Source organism: Phalacrocorax aristotelis, chromosome 3 (genome assembly GCF_949628215.1).
Source record: "Phalacrocorax aristotelis chromosome 3, bGulAri2.1, whole genome shotgun sequence".
NCBI classification, from domain to species: Eukaryota; Metazoa; Chordata; class Aves; order Suliformes; family Phalacrocoracidae; genus Phalacrocorax; species Phalacrocorax aristotelis.
The window spans coordinates 20,446,737-20,460,011 of record NC_134278.1 but is presented as its reverse complement, the minus strand read 5'-3'; the positions used below and the strand labels follow the sequence as shown (position 1 = coordinate 20,460,011).

At 35.7% G+C, this 13,275-nt stretch overlaps 1 protein-coding gene across 3 annotated transcripts in view; it reads right to left on the bottom strand.

Moving 5' to 3' along the window:
- Positions 1–13,275, bottom strand: part of EIPR1 (EARP complex and GARP complex interacting protein 1) — a 145,943-nt gene that overhangs the window by 67,627 nt on the left and 65,041 nt on the right. For all 3 annotated transcript variants that reach the window (XM_075086893.1, XM_075086890.1, XM_075086891.1), the window contains exon 6: positions 3,293–3,429. In XM_075086893.1, the coding sequence (XP_074942994.1) occupies positions 3,293–3,429 (137 nt within the window). The remainder of the gene's footprint in view (positions 1–3,292; positions 3,430–13,275) is intronic.

Genomic DNA, 13,275 nt, shown 5'->3' with positions numbered 1-13,275 from the left:
CAGCTGTTAACAACAGTGACTTGTATAGATTTCTCAGCTTGCACTGAAGCTTTGCTCTTTCCTTGTTTGAGTTACGATCATCTGGAGCTAAATGGAAACAGTAGTTCCAGAGGATTCTAGCACAGCTCTCTAAAAACTGTCATGAAATGTCTGCTACTAAACCACAATATTTTCAGCTAAGAGCTTCTCCACCCCTGAGTAATTATACCAAATTGGTATTTATGACATCTAGTTCTCCCTATACGAAAAGCTGAGATGCAAGGGAGGCAATAGATATGAACAGCAGCTTTTTATTATTTTCTGTTTTGAACTTACCTTCTTGACCTCTGGCATTTATCATTAATTTACCTGTGGTCCTTAAACTACTCAGCTACGCTCATACTCATGTGGACCACCTCAGAAAACGTTTGTAGTACTGCTAACAAGCTAGCATCCTTATTCAAAACATCATGTTCCATCAGTTTGTCTGTACCTCGCCTTTTAAACATTGGGCTGTTTTTTTGTTTGTTTCTGTTATTGCATTACCAGTTCTATGGAAAGGCTGTAGCTGTTCCCATGACCATTCTCAAAGCTACCATCTACCAAAGCTCTGCTTAAATCTAAGTCTCCTACAATCTTCACTAGAATCTGTCAACACTTTGTGATTTTTCTGTTTTTAAATGAAATATGTTTCTCTTCAGAAAACACTGACTGCCCCAAACTTTGTATTTCCCGTGCTGTATACATGTTCTCCTCTGTAGACCAGATAGAGAAGTGTCTTGCTTTTAATACCTAGCTACTAATACAAAGCAAAGTAGCTCCACAGGAGAGTACACATACCAGGCCTATACTAAGCCCTATCCTGACAGCTATGGCAGTCACTCGGGATAGAGGATATCACCTAGATATCAAACTTCAACACTGCTCAGAGTTTGAGAGGTTAAGGATATCACTCAAGTATGCCTTTCTGCCAGGCATTCTGGGAACCAAATTCAGCATTTCCTCTTAATTTCTTGAAACATCCTTATGGGAAAATTTTTAATTCTCAAGCATGCCTGCAGCAATAAATACACTTATTGCCTCCTTTATTGCACCTTTCACTTCTTTCTTGCACTTCTTGTGCTGTTCATGGAGATGTAAGGGCTTAAAAAGAAATACCACTGTCCACTGTATATTCAGTAGTGTTTACCATGAAAGCCTTTTAGGCCAGCTTAACTATTATTCTGACCACTTGATCCCTTTCCTTCCCAAGTATGCTTTTCTTCCATTCTATCATCCTACCTACAGCAATAACACCTACGCTGGATTTCCCACCTACATCATAAAATTAAGGCCAGACGACATGAAAATTTTCTCCAGCTACTGGCATCACCCTCTCGTGCTCTTTTTCTTCCATATTTTTAGAACTTATTCTTGGGAGTCTTGAATTTTCCTGATACAATTCTCTCTTTAACTCCATTCAGCCTAGTGTCTGTCTCTTCTGCTTCACAAGCTCTTCTCTGATTAAGATTGCTTCCCAGTCCATTCTAGGATTCTTCCCACTAACCTCTTTCCCTCCCACCTTCTTTGTTTGCTATGTCCAAAATCATTCACTTGATCTTAAAAGCTATCATAACCACTGTCCATGGAACTAATTATTCTAGCTACTTCTTTAGTATCTCTCCTCTCTTATTCTTTGCTGGTAGAGCAGTTTTCTGTCCTTGATTTCCACCATACACCCCCCTCATTTTTTGCTTCTTACACTGCCACAGTTTATACTGTTCTAACTTTAAGCTCCAACCTCTAAGTCATTATCAAATATTCACATAATTCTAGACATGTTACAGTGCAGATGAGACTTATTCTTGCACATATATTTCAAGTACACTGCAAACAGCTCTTTGGCATAGCCCAGTACTTGTAAATTGGTACAAGGGCTGTCTAATCTGAGCTTCACTTAAAGTAATTCAAATTGTGGGGTTTGCTTTTGTTAACCAAGCTACCCTTTCATTGAGTATCTTTTTAATACCTGGACTATCTATCTTTCACAAAAGTTACTCACTTAATACAAGACAGCCATGCTTTTTCTAACAAGATAGAGCATGAAGCAGACTTAACATTTTCTATTTACTATTTCTATTTACACATTTTCCATGTACATTCGTTATTTAGAAACACAGGCTTTAATCTTAAAGTCTGCATGCTAAGAATAGGATGATTACAAAAACATCTCAAAAAAGCGACTTAAAAAAACCCTAACACCACAAAAAACAACAAACCACCTTTTTCCTTTGACCTTTCTTTCCTCTCGTATGCTTCATTTAAGAGCCTTCATAAATGAAACTATACACATATATATGAAGGCAGATTTTTATATATCCTTTTACAGGGCAAAGAACAGGTCTTTCAAACCTAGTGACAAACCTACAGAAAGTGACCTAATTATTATACTTGTATTTTTAGCTTTTGTTTATTAAATTAACGATTTTGGCAAAAACACATAAGGCTAGCAAAGATGGGGATTTATTGCTACACCCCTGAGCTGGCAGGAACCACAGAACTAAATTTAAAGCCATCCCCCTTTAAGGCAACAAAAGTTATTACAAGACATCAGTCTTCTTGGTTTAGTGATAAATTACTATGTGCTAAGGGGATAAAGCGTATCTTAAAAAAGCTTGCACAGGCTTTAGTAGTCATGGCAACAGATGTGCACAACATCATTCCTTTTCTTATCAAAATCACAACTGAGCGGGGGGAAAACACCTTATTAGGTATATTGAAAGCCTTAATTGATTAGGTTATGATTTTGATAGATTCAGTAGTTTCATATAACTAGCATGCTACAATCTTTAATATAGTTGTCATGGTTTTAGCTGGTTTTAGTATACTATTTGTTAAAATCAGCAAAGAGTGAACTTAACCTGTGAATTTCCTTCAGAGATTAAAATTACCTTTAAATAGTATGCTACGAAGACACTTTGTAGTATAGACAGGACTGATGTTAAATCACTTCCAGGTTGAATTACCAAACAACATCATTCAAGTAATGGTTTGATTTGTTGATTGAACAAGTCATCTTGAGACTAGTACATAGTTCAGTAAAACTCAATATACAAGTTAGAATTGAAGCTGAGGGGGGAAAAACCCAGGAGAAACCCCTTTAGTAAATTGTGACTGTATCAGCTACACAAGCCCAACCATTCCTTTCATAAGCGATAGCTTTGCCACATTCCTAATCTTAAAAAAAAAAAAAAAAAAAAGTTAGGAGCAATGAAAAATCCATCTCCAAAGGAGATTGCCTTTTTTAGATAACAAGACTGCAATTTCTCATTACCTCATGCTTCGTGTATCCCATCCTCGAACAGTGGTATCATTCGCTGTTGCAATTTGTGTACAATTGTGGTGTGGACTCCATCTTCCAGAAGTAAATTTTAATTGTCCTTTTCCTTCCAAGGCTGCAGAACTAGAGAGCTAAAATAATGAAACAAAGCTGGCAATGTTTCTAAATGTAAAGCAAAAGTGAAATTAGTTCCACTGAAGACAAAAACTGCACAATAGGCTATTGTTCCAAGTATAACAGACTACCAAATCCTAGGATAAAAACCGGAAAAAATTAAAAGCTAGAGCTGATTTTTATCTCACAAAGTAATTTTTACAAAGGCTTATGCAGTGTAATGGATTCAGAAATATCAAAAAAATTGTACTACTTTATAAACTAAAATATAAAGTTTCAGATCATTTGCTGAAGCAGTAGGTGGAGAATAAGGGCACATTGCACTGATTTGTAGCTGCCTTAAACACACACACCCATTTAGTTTCATGAACAGTCTTACAAGACTGTTTTTTCCATGTCAAAATGCCAAATTTTACCTGTAAGAACAGAATTATAGTGTCAAAGACTCTTCAATAAATGTATGATAGCTTTTAAAAATATAAAAAGAAACAAAATCAAGGCCCAGGTGCCCATGCCGTCACATCTATGCCTATTAAAATAATAGCAGGTACCAGATCAGTAATCTACAATCTGCGAGAATTAAAGGCTTCTGTTCCAAAACGAGGCTTGCACGTCCTTGAGCAGACAGCTCTGCACCTCCATAGTTAATGAAAAGAAGACATAAAGTAATCAACTTTCTCTTTGAAGTTGTACAGCAAGTTATTCTCCAATTCCATGTGAACATGGGGAAAGATGAAGCTGCAGACACTGCAAATTACTTTTACTTCTAATCACTTACTGAAACGGATTGTTTAATATCTAAAGGGGCAGGGGGGGCAAAACACTTGCATTTTAATCAGATAGAAAATTTATACAAATTTCAAGTGGCTAGGCAGACAGCAGACTTATTTGGTCATTTTGCACACCATGTTCATATTTCAAAATGTTTCATTAAGATGGATTTCACAAAAGCAGATTACTGCACTGGATCTTGTTGGATCACTTTTCTCCTTTACCTAAATCCTACCATATCATGAAGTATTCTACTAAATAGAAGATTTCTCAGCAGAAATATTACACTTTGATGGATGAAAAAGACTAAAACATACATACTTCTTACATGAACTTTAACTGACATCAATAGAAAAATATGCTGTCAATACAAGACTGCTTAAATCTTTTTGTATATGACACCAATGTCTATTTCTGTCTTTTGCTAAATTTTACTGTTATAGGTCCACAAAGAGCATCCTATTTATTTAGCACTCAGGTTAACAATCTAGAAATTACAACTCTTCCATCACTGAAGTCTATGCTACATAAGATGTGTTCTCTTTGTTGTCTCCCAAAAATTTTTCAGTTTTTTTTTTTCCTAAAGAATGTAGAATTCCCAGCATGCAAGGTTATATATTGCTTATGTGTCAAGTGATAGAATACTGTGGCCAAACCTACTCCTCAAGCACAAATACTGCCTGAAAGCCTTTCTACATTAATATAAAGAATAATACTGCATAAGACACTTGATGCAGGATAATAAACTGCACTGTTTATTTTTTGACACATAGTAGATTCCAGGCACGAGACAATATACAGAGCTTGAGTGGGTCATTTCAAAAATTAAAAATTAAAGGTTCTTCAGTAAGCAGTCTTGGCCAAACAAAGCTCAGAGTGGGGGGAAAGAACAGAAGCAAATATTAACACTGACAATAGGAGAGTACCAACCAAGAGTATCTCTTATCAGGTATTTCCAAAATCTGTTCTCAAGACAGATGGCATCACGTATCGAAAATAAGACTAAGGGCAGGTCTCTGTCAGCATTCCAGCCATTTTTTAAGCCTTTATTTCAACTTTTATCACGTAAACTATTATAAAAAGATCAAATTCTTTTCTTTTCAGCCAAAAGTTTAGGGGTGAGGCCAGCACATGCATCCTGCACTATTTCTTAGCAACACATATGAAAAAAATCACACACATGTTAGGTTGGCCAAGTCATTCTTGCCTTCCCAAGCAATTCTTAAGTACTTGCAGGAATTAAATTACATATTTCCTCGTATGGATGTCCAACTATGTATAGAGCCAAGTTCCCAATGAACTCATGGTAGACTTCTGTTAACAAAATGAAATCCCAGAAGTTACTAAATAAGTTTTTGTTCAATGTTCTTCTGCACGTCTTCTATGAGCCTGAAAGGAACTACATGGATTTCCAGAAGAGCTAAGACGTAAGGGAGGGAAATGTTCATACATAAGAAGGAAGCCTAACGTAACAGAAGGAAGTCTGCAAGTCTCCTTCCTGGAAATCCAAGAAGCGAGCTTAAATGAAAGAAAGCTAGTAGTTCAGAATCATAAATGCAGGTTCAAAAAACCTTAGTTTAGTTTTAAATCATACCTAAGTGAAAGTACAGGTAGGCAAGCTTTCTTTTTATCCTGAACTCTTCCCTCCACTACTTTAAAGGCAAAAAACTTGACTACAGAAGGAAAGGAAAATACAACAAAGTAATATTTTAAGACATTGATCTCATGTGAGGATTTGGATTTGTGCTACCCAGGAGATGAACACATGCAGTTCTGAGGGCCTCACTGGATACTGAAGGAAAACCATTCATGGCAATATTTTATAAACACATAATGTGACTTAACAGCAAAAAATAATAAAATAAAAGGCAGTAAGATCCAGTATCTGCTTTTAGACAACAGAATTACCTGTTGTTCTTGCATTGCGCAAAGATCACACATTGCCATTTTTCTAAAGTCTGGACAAAATGAAATCTTGAACAATATAAAATGGTTATCAGAATATGGATGATTTAACAATGTTCATAAGTGCTTAAGTGGATCAGTACCTAAAGCTGGTGACATAATAATAACAACAATAGTGTAATATCGTACTGCCCTTTTATAATTGTGCATGAGAGCACATGATTTGAAATCAAAATAAAAGGTTCTGAAAGAAACTATGGAATTCAATATGATGGTAATAGAACTGCATATGTTATCCTCAGTGAAGGAAGGGGTTTTACAAAAGCAAAGTATCTGAATATGAAAAGCCTATCCTAGCTTTGAAGGACTGATTTTTATGTATTCAAAATGAAAATATCAATTACTCCAATGCATTTTTATCAAAACATCAGTAAGGACTGAGATGTCTCTTTTTCTGCTTCAAATTTTGATCTCATAAGGACTGATTTGGAAAGAGGAATGGCTAGGCAGTATCCTTTAAAGAAAGCCCCAAACCCAACATATATTAATCTCTAGAGGGTACAGAAATTATCTGGAAAAATCGCAAGCAGCACGGAGACAGTGAACCAATTGTTCATGCCCTCTTCCAAAAACAGAGCTATGGGCCACTGAATGAAGCCTGTAGAAGTCTGATTCAACAGTAACAAGAGAAAGTGGTTCTCTACCCAATGGACTCCTTCACAAGACACTTGCATGCATAAAGCTTACTTATGTCCAAGAACAGAATAGGAAAGTACTTGGGAAAAAGATCTACTGAGGGTTACACTAAGCAGATGAACCCAACCAGGCTCAGAAAAATCCTTGGACTGAAAAGAGTAGAAGTCTGTCTGAGTGTTAAGGGCAAGTTATCCAATACATTTACTCCACTGAACTTTTACTTGGAGTCTGCTACAGCCACTGTTTCAAGCAGAACACTGGGGCTGGCTGGACTCAGGTATGGATGAGCGTAACCGTTCCTAGATGATCCCAGAGGTCTTTTCCAAGCTTAATAGTTCTATGATTCTTTGATTCTTAGAACTGAGAAGCATGAAGTAGACGAAGGGCAGAATTTATCAACTTTTCTTCTGAAGGGTGGCTGAGGGGACTGTAATTTTATTCTCTCACAACATACTATGAAAAATAATGTGAGAGGACCAGTTCTAAAGTTCTAAAAATTTCTGGATGAATGGTAAACTGGAAACATGTAGTTCTGTTCCCTCACTACATTATCTTCATCTAATAAATAAGTTTTTATATGCACACTCGGGTTTGGGTTTTTTTTTGTTAGGTAGAATGACTAAAAATTAATAATTAATGTCATGCATTTGGAAGGTCAGTTGTTTCCCTCACACTTTGACACAAGCCATTAGAAAACATCTCCAAGAAGAAAATATTTAGAAAATAGAAAATGTTCTAATGCCCTAATTTGACTGAGAAATTAATTCTTTCTGGATTAAAAAAATACCAAATTAAAATAAATGCTATATTTCTTAGTATGTATAAATGGTTACCAGTAACATTAAGCAATGTTCTTGTAAGAAAATAAAGGCTAGCATAAAAATGTTAGAAATACCAAGTTTTCTTTTGTGTTAAGCAATCCACTTGGTAGAGTGTGTAATATTAGCACACAGATTAGTATCTTAGTTTCAGAATTTTCTCATTTAAAAAATAGGATTATCAGTCATTATATCAGTAAAGCAAAAGATGCAAATTTCTACATAAAGGCTTAACAACTGCAGCAATCTACTAAATATTTATCAATAAATTGATATCCTGCATTTTCTTTAAGGAAATGACTTTGTTTTCCTTTCATGACAAAAATGGCTGTTACAATCTGAAGTAAAATATATTGGGGTTTTTTTTAAACACTTAGAAAGTATTTGAAAGATAAAAAACTCAGAAATCTTTTACCTGATAAATGAGAAAACATGCCTTTTGATTTCTGAATGCTTTTTTTTAAAATAAATGTTTAAAACTTTACTTTTCTTATCCCTCCCACGGCAGCTGTGCTTTAAACAGAATAAATCACACACCAAAAAAAAAAAAAAAAAAAACAACAACACAAAAAGGTGAACGCTAAGGAACCCTCACATCTTAGGTTGCAAGACTAAAAATCTGATGGATGTTCAAGTGTGTTCTAGACAAGACCACTAAAGAAGCCATTATTCCATTTATGAAATATTCATAGGCTTATGCTGCACATGCTTATTTGATCTTGACTGCCTCCTCTGTGAAGACGGGGTAGCGAAGACACCTTAACCAATTAAGTCCATAAATATTTAGAATTTCTGAAGTGTCTCAACTGAAAGAAGTTAACTCATGGCAGTGATTGTGTGTGATTTAGCTCAATGAGTTTAGCAAAGTTATTTTTTTGCTTTTTAACCACACCCTCATCAGCTGGCAATGGACCACAATTCTGTGCATGCTGGAGGTTGTGGGGAGATCTCAAGACAGCCTCAAGGAGATGTTCTTGTAATAAACCACAGTAACAAAGCCATTGAAAGACTCTTCTGAGATCCACGTTAAGAAAGGATGAGAGTTGTTCTGGCTTGTTGTTGCAGAAACAGAAATATTGATGAGGACTTTAAATTCACTGAGTTCCATTCCTCCCATTGCAGGCAAGCATGCCACATAGCCCTTCCATCACTGTTCTTTTCTCCTGAACCATCTTACAGTCATTTGCCTTTTCAAACATCACACTGGCAGCTCACAGTCACTCTCAGAAGAGCTAAGTAACAGAATGTACATATATTTTAAGTGCTGAGTTTCTACCTCACAGCAGGACAGTATTTTTATTCCTTAAATACAAGTTTTCTGCTTTATTCCACAAAAATTACACCAAACATCAAGAGCAGCTAGATCGTCTTGTGAAAGATATTGTTACTCCTATACACTGTTGATGTGTTGCAAGTTTCTGCCATCAGCAATTTTAATCATTTCACTCCTACTTCTATGCTATCGTTAAAGAGACCATTAAACAAAACTGATGCCAATGCCAAGTCTTTAAAAACTGGTCTTCTATCGTCGTTCTGATCCAGTAATTTCTTTCATTTTTCTTTGGGGTTTTTTTTCCTCCTTTAATTAATCTATGTTTAGTCTAGTTACAGTAATTATAGGGCACTCTACGAAGTCCTCCACTAAAATCCAAAATGTATTTTCTGCCTTGAAGAACAGCAGCCATCTTGCCAAGAAAGCATCTCGTGATATTCTTAAGGTCCTCCTACATTTGGATACTTTTTTTTTTTAATCTAGATAGACTGTGAAATCTTCCCCACAAGATCTTCCTTCTTGCCTGGAATGCCACTGCAAGATATTTTCTGTTGTTCTGAATTAAGATCACCTATACATTAAATGCTACTGAAGAATCCAGAAGGCACAAGAACTCTAAAAGGAATCTAGTTAATCATTTGGATAACTGGATTAAATAAAACCATAAAAGTTACGGAAGTTACCAAAACCACACCTCTATCCCTCCCCTTTGTGAAAACATAAGGCAAGCAGAAAAATATCTATACTTTAACATTTCCATTTCATTCTGTTGCGCTCATCTGCCATTCCAAACATACTGCATTTACCCAAGGAAGAGTTCTAGTGATTTGGTGCCATCTGACCTAAAGTCTGTATACAGAAATAATAACTGTCATCTTTTCAGCAGAATCTGCCAAGGCCTTGTGGATTGGTTGGGCTTCTCTTGGGTTCAGCTAATGATTATAAATTGCAAAGGATAGCTAATTTAATTGCAAAAGGTAATGATGCAGCGAGCATAAGATTAGTTTCACCCCAGAAGGTAATGTCCGCAAAACAATAATAAAGGGAGTGATCAAAAGGAAAGGAGAAGCTTGTCTTAATGCAAATACAGGCAAATATTCCTATATTGAATACTGTAATAAAGAAACAAGTTTGCAAAAAACATTGAAGGGGGGAGAGGGAGGAACACACACACAAAAAAACCCCAAAACCCCACAGAACTGTATAGTAAGTCATGGTTAGTGAATGTTTCCTAATTCAGAGAAAGAACACACCAGTAATGTTACTACAATGACACCCTGAAAAATATCAGGAACCCTAAAATTCTTCAGGGTAATTCTAATTAAACAATTCAACTTGTAACTCCCAGGCAGATAGAGGAGGTGCACCCAGTAAGAAAGACTGAAGTTTTGATCACTGTAGGCAAGCAGAAATTGTGGCCTATGCAAAATTTTAAAGACACATATATCTTCAGTTTTTCACCAATACACCACTTCAGTTTTAGATTAACTTTTTCACAAGCATGAAAATTCCATGAAGAGTAGCATTGGCTTTACCTCTTGCTATTAAAATTAATATTGCCTATAATACATACTTACCCAAAAAGGAAGCAATTGAAATGTGTTCTTAAAACAGGAAGACCAGTGCTGCAGCAGTGCAATGAATACCTCCTTACATCTATTACCTGATACAAATACAGTGGACCAGATCTTACTTTTAGTTAATGATGATGTCATTCAACTTGAATACCATCATGTTTTTGACAAAGAGGGAAAAAATTCAAACACACTGACATATTTGTTATCTTAATCCTAGGCTATTGCTTTATTCAGTTAAAATAATGCACACACATACATATACATGGTTATTTCACTTATAAGTCTATAACAGCAGGAATATTTTATAGACTTTCCCCTCAACCATCCCTACAGAATATATAAGTTTACCAGCTACTTACTGCTTTGTCACTGTCTGCTAGAACCAAACAACATATTAGGTGATTAGACATCAGGTGGCTAAGACATGCCAAAAATGGACATCCTTTTATCCTAATGAATATTAAACACAATGTTTCTTATCATTTAAATAATCTTCCTGTGTATCTACATATAAAGCAAATGTGGAGTTCCTGGCAAGAATTTCCACACAGCACGAACTGATGCCTTGTATAATTAGCTATAACCACCAAAGAAACGGTGAACAGTTTCAATGAAATCTTCCTTTTTCTGTTTTTTTAAACACATGCCCCCTTTTTAATGCTGATAAGGGTTCACTTTTTCTGCTGTAGGCTGTTCTGTATCTGTTTTCAAAGCCAAAAAAGCTCTTTTTATTAATATCTCAGAAAAGTGTGTTTTTACACTCTCACCAAAAAAGCATTAAAATACAAATCATGTGCTTTCTAGGGTTATGACATATTTTGCATTCAACAATCCCCTATAAACAGGATATACACTGAAAGAAATCATTATTTCATCAACAGCTTACTGACCTACAAACACTCCTTGTACATGGTGACAACCAAATGGAAAACATATTTATTGCTTACCAATGCTCTCTGTTTTCTGGGAGTCAAGTTTCCATGGACTTTCACTATTAAACTTCACTTTAAAAGTAGTCACTGACTCAGTGATGAAGTAAATATTGTCTAAGAGTAACTGAAAATTGCTGGGGCGGAAGACTGATAATGGTAAACTGTATTTCCAGGTAAAATTTTAATCACAAGCAATTCTAATTTACAGTGCACTCACATGCAATACTGCATTATTTTAGATAGAAATATAGAGAATCAGTCAAATTCTATATCAGATCTCCTGAGAGCCTGACTGTAAAATCTAAATGACATTCCTAACTTCTGCAAACTAAGGTTTTGAACAGACATTTCAAAATGCTCCTATCTGAAAATGTCAGTCAAGGATTGATATATCTACTTTCACAGTCTTAGCTTCATTAGATGAAGTAGCTTTTTGATGCAGAATTTCACTTTGGGTTTTTCTTGTTTCCTTTTATCAATTATAAGCATATAACAAATGTCACAGGTTAAATCCCCTTAGGTCCTTTATCACTCACTTTGCCTTCTGGAATCCTTATTTTGCCATCAATATTTGATGCAGTACAGGCATATTTTACAAGTAACAGAATAAAAGATATTCAAGGTAAGGAACACTAATTGAAATACTGAAGGGATCAGCAAGCTGAATATTGCTTTGAGGACAGAAATACTAATTTCCAAAATCATGCTGAAATTACATAGTTTGGTGAAGAGTCTAGTCCTCTCCAAAACTAAGCAGATCCCAGTTCTAGCAATGGAAGGAAAAGAAAATGGACATCATAGTTACCACCACAAATATTTGTATGACAGAGTGAGGAGGTTAGTTCTGAGGAGAGGAACAGTAAAAGGAAGCCAAAAATGCAAAATTTTAGTAAATAAATCCCAAGCAAAATAAAACGAGGAAAAAAAAAATTTGGTATTCATTACAAGATTCCCACATACGTTTACAGAGACTGGTAACACACTAGACAGCATCCCAAAGGAAATCATATTTCAGAGAGATTAGGAAGAAATTTGAGACAGTTATGAGAAAGTGGTTGGGACAGTGAAAAAACTAATGAACATTCAAAAGAACTTCAGCAAGAGAAGACAGAGCTGCCCAAAAAGAGAAAAGAGAAAGGGAAAATGCCAAGCAGTTTAGCAGTCCCAGCACTTCCAAGAGACATGAAAGGCTATAGCACAGAAGCAGCACCACCCCCAAAAGGAGTTTTTCAACAGGTTTAAAGGCGGCATTCAAAAAATTCTGTGTTATGCAGGCATTAGGAAAGAAATATTGACTACTGTGGGAGTAATGCAAATCCAGTGAATACAATGCTACAGACAAGCTCCTGGAGGCTAGCCTTTGAAACTCTGAACAATTTGATAAAAACAAGCAATAACAGTAGAAGCAGCCTTGGAAGGTAATATAACACTGAAGTTCCAGGTGAAAAAACAGCTGAAGTTTCCTCATCTAGTGCTGGAACCCAAAGGGCTTAATTACGAACATAGTTTAATCCTTTATGTTGCATTACATTGATGCTATGCAAAATCTAGCAAAATAGTAACTCAAGACTTTATCTATTTGTACAATCAGACAGTAAAACAGGGAAGTATCTATGGATATGGACATAATGTCTCGATCCTTTAAGCAACTGCCAGTTGAAAATCGGATTTTGTAGCATCCAAGAAATGACACTAACCCTGAACAATTCAACTAAAGAGTTAATTCAAGAAGTGACAACAGATCAACTGAATAATAACATCCTTGACATAATCTGTTCCCATTTTTAAGGGCAGACACTGCCCTGAATGACTCTATACAGAAACATTCGAAGTTTTCTACATACAATCTATGTCATTACACATAAATAAGTGGACTTTTTTGTTTATCTAT